Genomic DNA, 13,015 nt, shown 5'->3' with positions numbered 1-13,015 from the left:
GCAGTAACAAGTCCCAAGTCTGTCCTCTGCCTGCCAGCATCACCTTTGCCTCCCACTGCCCTCTGCCTACAGTCCTAAAGTCCCCACACTGACCCCAAGGTCACTTTCTCCATCCCATCCCATCCCATCCCATCCCATCCCATCCCATCCCATCCCATCCCATCCCATCCCATCCCATCCCATCCCATCCCTGCTTGGCCATTGCTGCTGCTCTGCTGCCCCAGCATCCCTGGGGCCCTGCAGCTGTGGCCCTTGGCTGCTGCTCTGCCTAATAAATTGTCTTGGTCTTCTCTGGCTTTGCTCATGTGGGGACAGTGGGGCACAGATGAGGCACTCCCAGTCCTGTGCCCATGAGTCTGTGACAGGGCTCTGAGTTCTCACTGGGGAGCAGAGCTGCTGGGTGATCTGAGGATGCCAACTGTGGGGAGACAATGCAAGGGGGTCAGGACCCTGTCCCAGTTGGGGGGGCAGGTATCATAGAGTGCAGCTTGGGTCCAGCTACCTCAGGGCTGGACCAGGGATGGCTGTGAGGGGTTATGAATCCCCTCAGTGACCAGGCCAAGGGCTGTGTCCCACCTTGGGTGCCAGATCACAGTATCACAGTCTCACAGTATCACTAAGGTTGGAAGAGACCCCAAGGATCATCAAGTCCAACCTGTCTCCACAGACCTCATGACTAGACCATGGCACCAAGTGCCACATCCAATCTCCTCTTGAACACCCCCAGGGACGGCGACTCCACCACCTCCCTGGGCAGCACATCCCAATGACGAACGACTCGCTCAGTGAAGAACTTTCTCCTCACCTTGAATCTAAACCTCCCCTGGCACAGCTTGAGACTGTGTCCTCTTGTTCTGGTGCTGGTTGCCTGGGAGAAGAGACCAACCCCCCACCTGGCTACAACCACCTTTCAGGTAGTTGTAGAGAGCAATGAGGTCTCCCCTGATCCTTCTCTTCTCCAGGCTAAGCAACCCCAGCTCCCTCAGCCTCTCCTCACAGGGCTGTGCTCAAGGCCTCTCCCCAGCCTTGTTGCCCTTCTCTGGACACCTTCAAGTGTCTCAATGTCCTTCCTAAACTGAGGGGCCCAGAACTGGACACAGGACTCAAGGTGTGGCCTAACCAGTGCAGTGTACAGGGGCAGAATGACCTCCCTGCTCCTGCTGGCCACACTGTTCCTGATGCAGGCCAGGATGCCATTGGCCCTCTTGGCCACCTGGGCACACTGCTGGCTCATGTTTAGGCAGCTGTCAATCAGCACCCTCAGGTCCCTTTCTGCCTGGCTGCTCTTCAGCCACTCCAACCCCAGCCCGTAGCACTGCCTGCTCCCAACTTGGTGTCATCTGCAAACTTGCTGATGACTGACTCAACCCCCTCATCCAGATCGTCAATGAAGATGTTGAAGAGGATGGGGCCAAGCACTGATCCCTGGGGGACGCCACTGGTGCCTGGCTGCCAGCTGGCTGTGGCACCATTCACCACCACTCTCTGGGCTCAGCCTGCAGCCAGTTCCTAACCCAGCACAGAGTGTTGCAGTCCAAGCCAGGGGCTGACAGCTTAGCCAGCAGTTTGCTGTGGGGGACGGTGTCAAAGGCCTTGCTGAAGTCCAGGCAGACCACATCCACAGGCCTCCCCACATCCACCAGGCAGTCACCTGATCATAGAAGGAGATCAGGTTGGAGAGGCAGGACCTGCCCTTCCTAAATCCCTGCTGGCTGGACCTGAGCCCTTGGCCATCCTTCAGGTGCAGTTATTGCCTCCAGGATAATCTGTTCCATCACTTTCCCTGGCACTGAGGTCAGGCTGCCAGGCCTGGAGTTTCCAGGTTCCTCCATCCGACCCTTTTTGTGGGTGGGGACCACATTGGCCAGTTTCAGTCATCTGGGACCTCTCCAGTGAGCCAGGACTGGAGGAAAATGATAGAGAGTGGCCTGGCCAGCTCATCTGCCAGCTCTCTCAGCACCCTAGGATGGATCCCACCCGGTCCCATGGACTTGTGAGTGTCCAAGTGGCTCAGCAGGTCCCGAACTAATTCCTCATGGATTTCCAGGGCATCACACTGCTCCCCGACCCTATTACCCAGCTCAGGAGGCCACTCATCCTGGACTCCTACCTTGCTGTTAAACATCAAGGCGAAGAAGGCATTCAGGACCTCAGCCTTTTCCTTGTCTTCGGTCACCATGTTCCCCTCCAGGTGCAGTAAGGAGTGGAGGTTCTTCTTGCCCTTCTTTTAGTGTTGATATATTTGTAACAATGCTTTTTATTGTCTCTCACAGAGGTGTTCAGCTTCAGTTCCAGCTGGGCCTTTGCCTCTCTAATTTTATTCCTACACAATCTAACCACTTCCTTGAACATACCTGGAGAAGCCTTCCCCTCCTTCCAAAGGTGATACAGCCTCTTTTTTCCCCTTCAGTCCTCCAGGAGCTGCTTGCTCATCCAGGCCGGTCGCCTTCCCCGCCGGCTCATCTTTCGGCACATGGGAACCGCCAGTCCCTGTGCCTTCAAGAGCTCCTGTTTGAAGCAGCTCCAACCCTCCTGGACCCCTCGGTTCATGAGGGTTGGTACCCAGGGAACTTTACTAATAAGTTTCTTAAAGAGGCTGAAGTTTGCCCTCCTGCAGTCCAAGGTGAAGGTTCTGTTGGTGCTCCTCCCTATCTCCCTGCAGTTTGAAAACTTCACTATCTCGTGGTCACTGCACCCTAGGCAGCCTCCCACGGTCACATCCCCCACCAGCCCTTCCCTATTGGAGAGCAGCAGGTCAAGCAGAGCCTGTCCCCTGGTAGGCTCGCTTAACAGCTGCAGCAGGAAGCAGTCCTCTATTGGCTCCAGGAATCTTCTGGACTGCCTTCTCTCTGCTGAATTAAGTCCCCAGCAGATATCTGGCAGGTTGAAGTCCCCCACGAGGACAAGATCTGATGATCTTGAAACAGCCTCCAGTTGTTTGTAGAATAATTCATCAACCTCCTCATCCTGGTTGGGTGGTCTATAACAGACTCCAACCAGGATGTCAGATTTGTTGGGCTGCCCTCTGATTTTAACCCACAGGCTCTCAATTCCTTCATCTTCCACCTCAAGTTCTGAGGCAGAAAGTGTCTCCCTAATATACAAAGCCACCCCTCCTCCTCTTCTCCCTCGCCTATCCCTCCTACACAGCCTCCTACAGAGCCAGTGCAGCACTCCAATCGTGCCTGTTGTCCCATCATGTTTCTGAGATAGCAACTACATCATAGTCGCCCTGGTGGGCCAGGACCTCCAGCTCCTCTTGCTTATTGCCCAGGCTGCGTGCATTGGTGTACCTGCACTGCAGCTGGGCTCCCGACCTCTCAATTGACCCTACCTTGTGCCCTACTCTTACCTCTGCAGAGGGACCGATGTCCTCACCCACCCCCTTCAGACCTAGGTTAAAGCCCTCCTAATGAGCCCTGCCAACTCCAGTGCTAGGACTCTCTTACCCCTTCTAGATAAATGCACCCCATCAGGACCCAGCAGGTTGGGTGCTGTAAAAGTTGCTCCATGATTGAAGAAACCAAATTTCCGCTGCTGGCACCATTCCCTGAGCCACTTGTTGATGGTGTGGGTTCTGTTCCTCTCAGTGTACTCCCCTGCCACTGAGGGAACTGAGCAGAACACCACTTGTGCTCCTGCCCCATCAATCAATTGTCCAAGGGCCCTGAACTCCTTCTTAATCGCCCTGGTGCCCTTCTTGTCGATCTCATCACTCCCAGCCTGTGTTACCAGCAGAGGGTAATAGTCAGAGGGACTGATGAGCTTGGGGATTCCCCTTGCAATGTCCCTTACCCGCGCTCCGGGTAGAGAGCAGACCTCCCTGTGGGATGGGTCGGGACGACATATGGGTCCCTCAGTACCCCCCAGGAGAGAGTCCCCAACAACTATAACCCTTCTCCTTTTCTTTGTGGAGCCGGTCGTTACAGCTGGTGGGGACTGCTTGGCCTTAGGCTCCTCTCCGGAGCTGGTCGTTACAGCTGGTGGAGACCGCTTGGCCTTAGGCTCCTCTCTGGAGCTGGTCGTTACAGCTGGTGGGGACTGCTTGGCCTTAGGCTTGGCCTTAGGCTCCTCTCCAGAGCCAGTCGTTACAGCTGGTGGGGACTGCTTGGCCTTAGGCTTGGCCTTAGGCTCCTCTCCGGAGCTGGTCGTTACAGCTGGTGGGGACTGCTTGGCCTTAGGCTCCTCTCCGGAGCTGGTCGTTACAGCTGGTGGAGACCGCTTGGCCTTAGGCTCCTCTCTGGAGCTGGTCGTTACAGCTGGTGGGGACTGCTTGGCCTTAGGCTTGGCCTTAGGCTCCTCTCCAGAGCCAGTCGTTACAGCTGGTGGGGACTGCTTGGCCTTAGGCTTGGCCTTAGGCTCCTCTCCGGAGCCGGTTGTTACAGCTGGTGGGGACCGCTTGGCCTTAGGCTCCTCTCCGGAGCTGGTCGTTACAGCTGGTGGGGACTGCTTGGCCTTAGGCTTGGCCTTAGGCTCCTCTCTGGAGCCGGTTGTTACAGCTGGTGGGGACCGCTTGGCCTTAGGCTCCTCTCCAGAGCCAGTCGTTACAGCTGGTGGGGACTGCTTGGCCTTAGGCTTGGCCTTAGGCTCCTCTCCAGAGCCGGTCGTTACAGCTGGTGGGGACTGCTTGGCCTTAGGCTCCTCTCCGGAGCTGGTCGTTACAGCTGGTGGGGACCGCTTGGCCTTAGGCTCCTCTCCGGAGCTGGTCGTTACAGCTGGTGGGGACGGCTTGGCCTTAGGCTCCTCTCCAGAGCTGGTTGTTACAGCCGGTGGGGACTGCTTGGCCTTAGGCTTGGCCTTAGGCTCCTCTCCGGAGCTGGTTGTTACAGCCGGTGGGGACCGCTTGGCCTTAGTCTCCACTCTGGATGGCTGCTCCTCAGCCCTCTCATCCCCACTGCCCTCGGCCTGCAGGGCCTCGTACTTATTATGCAAGGGCAGCGGAGGAGGAGGAGAGGGCCGGGGTGGATTTCTCTTGCCACCCTTGGCAGGGACTTGTGTCCATCCCTCTCCGTTTCCAGGGGCCCTTCCCTCAGCAGGGGAGATCTGCAGAGCCTTCTCCCACAGATCTAACTCCCTCTCACTTTCCCTTATTGACCTCAGCCTAGACACCTCCTCCTTCAGCTCGGCCACTTCATCCTTCAGCTCTGCCACCAGGCTGAGGAGAAAGTTCACCTGCTCACACCTGACACAGGCGTCCTCTCCCTCTCCCTCCATTCCAAGTGCCAGGCTGAAGCACTCTCTGCAGCTGGCAGCCTGGACTGCAGCATGCTGGAGAAACAACTCTGTCTGGGCAGATGCTGTTTTTCTACCCTTGGTCCGAGTAACAACCATGGTGCGACGTATGAGTGAAAACAAAAAAACACAAAAATTTTAATTGTTGTTGTTTTTGTTTGTTTGTTTGTTTTGGTTGGGCTTTTTTTGCAAGCAGCCGCAAGGCTCTGGAGCCAAAGTGGCGCCGTGTGCACAGCCCGGCCGAGAATTAAAGCTGCCGCCGCTGGCGTCAGGCTCCCGTTCCCGGGCACGCTGGAGAGAGCATGGTCCCGCCTCAACCCCTGCCCCCCAGGACTCCTTCCCGACCCGCAAACCCCCGAAAGCAAGGTGAAAAGCCGAGCAGAAGCTCACAAACCAAGCGGTACTGTCCCGAAGCGGTGGTGCTGACCGGCTATCGAGCCAAACTGGCTCAGACCACGCTGAGGCAGGTGGTGTAGGGCCCTGTGTGTGGGAACCTGCTCCCTCCTGCAGTGCCCCTTCATGGGATACTGCCCTGCACCCCAACTTGGCACCCTGCAAGCTCCTACCCTGCTGCCACTGCTGCCTCCCCTACAGCCCCCCCCCCAGCCCTTCCAGCCCTGCTGCCCCCCACCCAGTCACCCTCTTCCCCCCAACACTGTATCCTCAGGGTCAGCAGGGTGCAGACAAACCATGACAAAGAGACTCAGTGATGCCATGCTGTCCCTCTCCTCCTTTACTGGTGCTCTCTAGGACCCCAGAGCCTGGGCAACCAGAGACCCAGGGCAGTGGGGTGCACGTGGGGTACTGATGAGGTGGAGCAGGGCTGGGGGGACTGAAGCAGGGTGTGTGATGCAGGGTTGGGCCATGGCATAAGGTGCAGGGTTTGTTGTGCCATGGGGCACACAGCTGGCATGTGTGCACAAGACTCAGCTGCAGGGGTGGAGCTGGAGCATGGAATGGGGCAGTGGGGACTGGTGGGGAGGCAGAGGGCTGCAAGGGCACCCTGGACTCTGCCCACTCACAGGACACCCCTCTGGCCAAGGCTGCTGTTCGTCTTCATGGCTTTGATGATGAGGATGGTGCCCACGACGATGCCGACGATGCCCACAGCCAGGCCCAGGGCACACACCAGGGTCTCGGTGCTCTCTGAGATGGAAAGAGGCATCTGGGGATCTGTGGAGAGGGGAGAGTGGGTGAGGGTGGGGTCCTGAAGCCCCTCGCTGCCTGCAAGGGGAGGAGACCCAGTGCCAGCCCCTGTCTCACCCCAGTGCCTGAGGGTATGGTTGGACAGCCCCCAGTGCTCCACACGGCAGTGGTAGTCGTCCCCCAGGGTGGGCACGAAGGGCAGGTAGGAGAACTTGCGGAACCTGTTGTCATCCCGTAGGTAGAACACAGACTCCATGACACCAAGGGTCACCTCCTGCCCGTTTCTCAGCCAGGAGATGGAGAGCACAGACGGCCAGAACTTGTCAACGTGGCAGATCAGCATGTTGGGCTCCCCCAGCTCCACAGGGTTCATGGAGAACACTGCCACCTCGGGTGCCGCTGGGGGAGATGGAGCCGGGGTCAGCACAGTCCAGGGGCAGCCAGGCTTCACTGCCTCAGGCTGGGGCTTCCTGACCCACAGACCCAGCCCCACCGTGCCTCAGCACCCACCCCAGGAGACCTCACAGCCCAGCCTGGGGCTGTGCCCAGGTCCCCTTGTGCTCCAGGGCAGCAGGCTGCTGGGGACCCCTCTGCCAGCTGAGCAGCAGAGAGTGTGAGCCAGAGCCATGGCAGGGTCCCAGGGGATGGAGGCAAAGGCTGCTCTGTGGCTGGGTGGTTACCAATGGTTCCCTGTGAGTAGTTGGCATTGATCTTCGAGACCTCCAGGTTGCGTCTTATTACAGCTATTTCCTGCAGAGCTCCTTGTGCCTCAAAGTAGGTGAACTTTGTGAACTCAGGCAGGCGCCAGATGGCCTCTGCAGCCTGCAGGTCCACATGGAAGATCTCATCCTCATTAAATTCAAACAAGAACTCTCCATCCTCCTGCTGCAGCCTCTCAGCCTGCTGGGAGAAACACGCCTGGATCCATGTGTACTTCACTGTGAAGAGACAGGCAGGAGGGTCAGTGCCCTTCCCACTGCCACATCAAGCCATGGGCCTTCCCTCAGGGGTCCCATGGGGCTGGGCAGATGCTGACACCCATCTCCCACCTCCTCCATACCAGCAGTGCTCAGGAAGCCCTCAGGCCCCAGCCCCAGCCCCTCCAAGTCATCAGGAGCTTCCCTTCCTCCTTTCCCGAGGCTGCAGACAGTGACAGACCGTGGGGACCCCAGGGGCCTGATCCCAGAGGTGCTGCAGAGCAGGGTGGTGATCCCAGGGCTCCAAGACTTGGGCATTGGTGCTCCTGCCCCACACAGTCCCACCTGGGCCAGGCCACACTGGGCACAGCCCAGTGAGCAGTGAAGGGGCAGCCAGGAGCCGTGGGTGCTGCAGGGACCTGAGCCATGGAGCTGAGGCACTGGGGGGAGAGCTGGGCTGGGGGAGGTCCAGGAACGAGTGTCCTCCCCCTGGCACTGCAGTCCTGGGCAGCTCCTGGGACCCACTCCCACCCAAGAGAGGTCAGAGCTCCCCATGCCCCAAGCCTTGTGCCAAGCCTCACAGCCCACCCCTGGGTGCAGGGCACCCCACTCCCCACCTCTGCCCCAGAGCCACCATCTCATGTCCCCAGTGTCTCACACACCTTTCACAGCCCCCATGCCCGGCAGGGTCAGCACAGCCAGTAGCACCAGCAGGACACCTCCTTGTCCAGCCATCGCTGCTCCGGGCACCAGGCAGTGCCAGCAGGAGCAGGAGAGGGGGAACCAGTGCCTGGGGCACAGGGCACCCCAGTGCACAGCCAATGGGAGGGAGCCCAGGCTCTGACTCTGCTGTTGCCAGGCAGGGCAGCAGCACGGGGCACCCTGCAAAGCAGACAGACAGAGGGACACAGAGCTGCTGGGAGCCCTGCAGCGCCCAGCTCTGCCTGGAGATGGATGATGCTGCTCAGCCTCGCTCCTCACTGGTCCTTGCTGGGAGCCCCAGTCCTGGCACTGGGCAGGACTGGGCTGATTCCCGAACGGGCAGGGTGCTGCTTGCTTGGGGCTGCCAGCACCTCCCCAGTCTCTGCTGGGTCACCAATGGAGCCTGGTCGTGTCCTGGGAGCTGTGGCCATGCTGGTGGCACTGGTGGTGCTGAGAGCCCAGCCGGGCTGTGGCGAGAAGACCACAGGTGAGCTCAGGGCTGCCCCTCTGGCAGGGTGTTGGTGGGGTTGGATCCCACCCATGCCCTGGGAGGGGCTGGGTGCCTGCTGTCAGCCCCCTCAAGGCCCTGGGACCGCCCTGGGACCACCCTGGAGGTAGGGGGATGCTGTCCCCAGCTCATCCCTCGTCCTGTCCATCTACCCTCCATAGGCCCTGGAGCAGGGGGCTACAGGTGAGACTCAGTTCCCAGAGAGCTTGGGGGAGCTGCTTCCCCCTCACAGCCTTGCTGAAGCCCAGGAACAGCTTCTTGGCCTTCTTCTGCCCTGTCCTGTTCCTGTTCCCTGCCTTCCCCTGGACTTTGTCCCCTCCACCCGAGGCTGAGCAATTGTATTCAGTATCGCTAAGGTTGGAAGAGACCTCAAAGATCATCGAGTCCAACCTGTCACCACAGACCTCATGACTAGAGTAGGGAGGACACCACTGCCCACTGCAGGCTTGAACTCACAAGCTTCCCATTAAGGGTCTTATGTGCTACCAACTGAGCCACAAATTGAATTCACTCAGGGGTCTGGGAGAAGAGTGATGCTGGGGAGGGGGCTCCAGGGTGTGTCCCTGCCCTGCCCAGCCCCACCTGTGGTGCTTTGAGCGCTTTGGGAGGGCAGCCTGCACCCTGACCCCTCCCCTGTGCAAACAGGGTTTTTCCAGGAGGTGTCTGAGCACAAATGCCAGTTCTTCAATGGCTCGGAGCGGGTGAGGTTCATCAACCGGTTCATCTACAACGGGCAGCAGTACTTGCACTTTGACAGTGACCTGGGGCTCGCTGTGGCTGACCTGCCCATGGGGGAGGCTACTGCCGAGCACTGGAACAGCCAATCAGACATACTGGAGTACTTGCAGGGATCAGTGGAAAGGTTCTGTCGGCACAACTACGAGGTGCACAAGCCTTTTACTGTGGAGAGGAGAGGTGAGTGCACAGTGTGACCTGTTGCTGGGGCACAGGCACAAGCCAAGCCCCCTGGGCTCACAGAGGGGCTGAGCATGGCTGTGCCATGCTGCACTGCACCTTCTGATGAGGCACCAGTCCCTGGGTGCAGCCTCTGTGCAGACCCCAGGGCTCAGCCTGGGACAGGCTGAAGGCAGGCATGTTGGGTGGATCCTGGGCTCTCCCTCTCCCCCTTCCCATCTCTCTCTCCTTCTCCCCCAGCTCAGCCCAAGGTGACAGTGACCCTGGTGCAGTCGAGCTCCCTGCCCGAGAGCAAGAGCCTGGCTTGCTACGTGACAGGGTTCTACCCAGCAGAGGTGGAGGTGAAGTGGTTGAGGAATGGTCAGGAGGAGACAGACCAGGTGGTGTCCACTGATGTGATGCAGAATGGAGACTGGACCTACCAGGTGCTGGTGATGCTGGAAGCCCCCCCAGAGCGTGGGGACACCTACGTGTGCCAGGTGGAGCACGCCAGCCTGCAGCACCCCATCAGCCAGCCCTGGGGTAAGGCCCTGCCCTGCCACCCCCCTGGGCTGTGGCCTAAGGCCCTGGTGTGGGTGGGGAGGGGGAGGGGGCTGGGTGTCCCCCAGCCCTCAGCCCCCACTCTTGTCCCCACAGAGCTGCAGGGGGATGCAGGACGCAGCAAGATGCTGACAGGGGTGGGAGGCTTTGTGCTGGGCTTGGTCTTCCTGGCGCTGGGGCTCTGCATCTACCTGCGCAAGAAGGTGAGCTGAGGACACTGGGGAGGGGCCCTGGGGGCTCTCCCAGGCGTGGGGCTGGGGCTGCAGTGCTGCCCCACGGCAGCTGCCCCTGCTGCAGCACTCACCTGCTCTCTCTCTGGCTTTCAGGGTGCCCTCTTCCCCCGGCTGCAGGTAACCTCCATCTGCCCCTCCCTGCTCCACCCCACTGCCTGCCTGGGCTGCTCCCCACCTGCTCCCAGTTCCAGCGTGGCCCCTGAGGGTGCCAGAGCCCTGGGGACACAGCACCCTGTGTCCTGGCACTCACCCCTTCTGCTTTTGTCCCCACAGGGCTCCTGAGCCAGCTGCTTGCACTGCAGCTCTGCTGCACCACCATCTGTCCTCTGCCACCAGCATCACCCCTGCCTCAGACTGTCCTCTCCTAACAGTCCTAATGTTCCCACACTGACCCTATTGTCCTGCAGCTCTCATCCCTTCACTGATTCCCAGCATCCAGGGGCCCTGGGGCCCAGGCATGGTGACTCTTGACTGCTGCAGCTCTTCCTAATAAAGTGTCTTGGTCACCTCTGGCCCTGCTTGTTTGAGGTGTGGGAGTGATGGCCCTGACAGGGTCCCTGAGGTGAGGGCACTGTCCATGCCCTGGTGAGGTGGGTACTCTGGGAGAGGTTGGACTGCATCTCTGGGTAGTTCTCAAAACTGGGCAGGCACCAGATCATCTTCTGATCCCCAGTATCCAAGGTACCTGGGGCCCTATGGTAGTGTAGTGGTTTGAGCCTTAACTGGACTTTAAGAGCTCAGATGGTAGCAAACCGAGAATTCCTCCCCAGCTCGTCCCTGTCCCTGTAAATTTTTTGACAAAATATATATAAAGCAGTAACAGGGAGGGCTCACAAGGGTAAGGAATAAGGATAAATAAGAAAATAGATAAACCCAAGCCTGGATGGCCTCGTGTTTCCCTGGATGTGTGTGGATTTCAGTCCTTTAGAGAAGCGTGGTTGCAATAGGGAGAGGCCAGGCCTGACCATGTGGAAGAATCAGGAGCCTGGCTGCAGCTGCTGGTCCTCTTTAGCAGGCAAGCCAGGAGCAAAGAGAGCAAATGGCCACAGTGTCTTGCTGGACAGGAAGGGGGAGTGGAACAGACTCTCCTCCTGGGAGGGGGAAACAAAGTCCCTCTCTGTTCACCTGGATCCAGCTTCTTTTGTCCCCTGGAGGAAGCAGGGCTCTCGCAGCCCTCCCCCCAGGGTGGGTGTAACCCAGCACAGATAATGACCCTTGACTGCTGCAGGTCTGCCTAATAAAGCATCTTGGTCACCTCTGGCCCTTCTTGCTTGAGGTGTGGGAGTGAGGACCTTGCTATGTGGGCTGGGTACTTGGAGAAGTCCTGGTTGCAAATCACCTTATGATTGTATCAAGAACTGGGAGATGTCTCAACAAATGGTAAAATCTGTTCAGCTCAGGGTTAAGCAGCTGCCCTGAGGGTGGTGGACAGACCTCCCTGGAATATGCAGCAAATAATATGCACATCCTGGCCCAATAAACCCAGGGAGGGATGTGAAGAGGTGAGGGGTGAAAGGAGGGGCAAAGGCCCACCGTGATGCCAAACCCCTGCATGCACAACCCCCTAGGGGCAACAGCTGGAAGACACATATGCATAATAATGTGAAGGGCCATGGGAAGCTGGGATGAAGGGAACTGAATAAAAGCAATGAGCTATACCATCTTGAGAGGGGGAACATCACTGTGGACATCTCAGCCTGGAAGCAGCAGCCCAGGAATCTCTCACCACCACCACCACCAGAGAAGAGAGCTCCACTGAAGAACACTACACACTGGAGGCTGCACAGAGGAGGGAAAACTATCATGGACCTCTCTCCATCTTGCCTCTTCTGGCCAAGGACAGCCTGAAACATGAATCCTGTGCTCTCATTCTTTCTCTCCCCTCCTCCTCTGGCTGAGGGCAGCATCAGCCAAACCCTGGGACATTTGTCTTTACCTCTTCTCCTTCAGCCAAAGACAGAAAAGCATCCTGGGGGGTTGGTAATACCATTCCTTTTGTGAGAAGTTGTTTTTAATATTTGGCTTTGGCAAGGGGAATTACTGGGGAGCCTGGAGTTCCATTGTTGGGCTGATCAGTTGGGGATGGTCTGTATTGTGTGGGGCATTGGGAGGGAAAGGTGAGGCGCCAACAGGTCTAAAGAACAAGAGGACACAGTCTCAGGCTGCGCCAGGGGAGGTTCAAGCTGGATGTTAGAAAAAAGTTCTATACAGAAAGAGTGATTGCACATTGGAATGGGCTGCCTGGGGAGGTGGTGGAGTCACCATCATTGGAGGTGTTCAGGAGGAGACTTGATGGGGTGCTTGGTGCCGTGGGTTAGTTGTTTGGGCGGTGTTGGATTGGTTGATGGGTTGGACGCGGTGATCTTGAAGGTCTCTTCCAACCTGGTTTATTCTGTGTATTCTATGTATTCAGGTCAAAAGTGCAGGTTTTGTCTCAGTCCTGATGGAGAGGGGTGGGAGTGTGCTGGGGAATAGATGAATATGTACGTTTTAAGATATGAATATGTATGTTTGCCATCTCTGTAAGTTCAACTCATGTTGTTAGGGTGCGCCTCTAGCAAACTCACTCTGCACCCAGCGCTGTGCTGCCTTTATTTTATAATACACTGGTTATACATTTCAGCAGTGAGTTCGTTCCTCACAATTTGGTGACCCCGATGTGATTGAATACATAGAATACACAGAATAAACCAGGTTGGAAGAGACCTTCAAGATCATCGCGTCCAACCCATCAACCAATCCAACACCGCCCAAACAACTAACCCACGGCACCAAGCACCCCATCAAGTCTCCTCCTGAACACCTCCAGTGATGGTGACTCC

General features: G+C 57.9%; 2 protein-coding genes across 2 annotated transcripts; one reads left to right on the top strand and one right to left on the bottom strand.

Moving 5' to 3' along the window:
• Positions 1–6,149: 6,149 nt before the first annotated feature.
• Positions 6,150–8,067, bottom strand: LOC104297183 (RLA class II histocompatibility antigen, DP alpha-1 chain-like). The gene is made up of 4 exons (XM_009897091.2): positions 7,958–8,067; positions 7,059–7,316; positions 6,496–6,777; positions 6,150–6,405 (listed from the first exon to the last, which is right to left on the bottom strand). The coding sequence occupies exons 1-4, from the start codon at positions 8,028–8,030 to the stop codon at positions 6,251–6,253; spliced, it is 768 nt and encodes a 255-aa protein (XP_009895393.1). The 5' UTR covers positions 8,031–8,067; the 3' UTR covers positions 6,150–6,250.
• Positions 8,068–8,392: 325 nt separating this feature from the next.
• Positions 8,393–10,172, top strand: LOC104297185 (class II histocompatibility antigen, B-L beta chain). The gene is made up of 4 exons (XM_009897092.2): positions 8,393–8,484; positions 9,151–9,420; positions 9,661–9,942; positions 10,057–10,172. Exons 1-4 carry the CDS (start codon positions 8,394–8,396, stop codon positions 10,170–10,172), a joined length of 759 nt encoding a protein of 252 aa, XP_009895394.2. The 5' UTR covers position 8,393.
• The last annotated feature ends 2,843 nt before the right edge of the window (positions 10,173–13,015 follow it).

Source organism: Dryobates pubescens, chromosome Z (assembly GCF_014839835.1).
Source record: "Dryobates pubescens isolate bDryPub1 chromosome Z, bDryPub1.pri, whole genome shotgun sequence".
Taxonomy (NCBI): domain Eukaryota; kingdom Metazoa; phylum Chordata; class Aves; order Piciformes; family Picidae; genus Dryobates; species Dryobates pubescens.
The sequence above is the reverse complement of the archived record's forward strand: the minus strand, read 5'-3'. Positions and strand labels throughout refer to the sequence as shown.

Excerpts from the sequence above, each read along its gene's own strand:
- LOC104297183 (XM_009897091.2), bottom strand. The coding sequence starts at position 8,030 with ATGGCTGGACAAGGAGGTGTCCTGCTGGTGCTACTGGCTGTGCTGACC. Across the intron at positions 6,778-7,058 it reads CTACTCACAGGGAACCATTG|CGGCACCCGAGGTGGCAGTG; the intron begins GTAACCACCCAG and ends CATCTCCCCCAG. Across the intron at positions 6,406-6,495 it reads CCATACCCTCAGGCACTGGG|ATCCCCAGATGCCTCTTTCC; the intron begins GTGAGACAGGGG and ends CCCTCTCCACAG.
- LOC104297185 (XM_009897092.2), top strand. The coding sequence starts at position 8,394 with ATGGAGCCTGGTCGTGTCCTGGGAGCTGTGGCCATGCTGGTGGCACTG. Across the intron at positions 8,485-9,150 it reads CTGTGGCGAGAAGACCACAG|GGTTTTTCCAGGAGGTGTCT; the intron begins GTGAGCTCAGGG and ends CTGTGCAAACAG. Across the intron at positions 9,421-9,660 it reads TTTTACTGTGGAGAGGAGAG|CTCAGCCCAAGGTGACAGTG; the intron begins GTGAGTGCACAG and ends CTTCTCCCCCAG.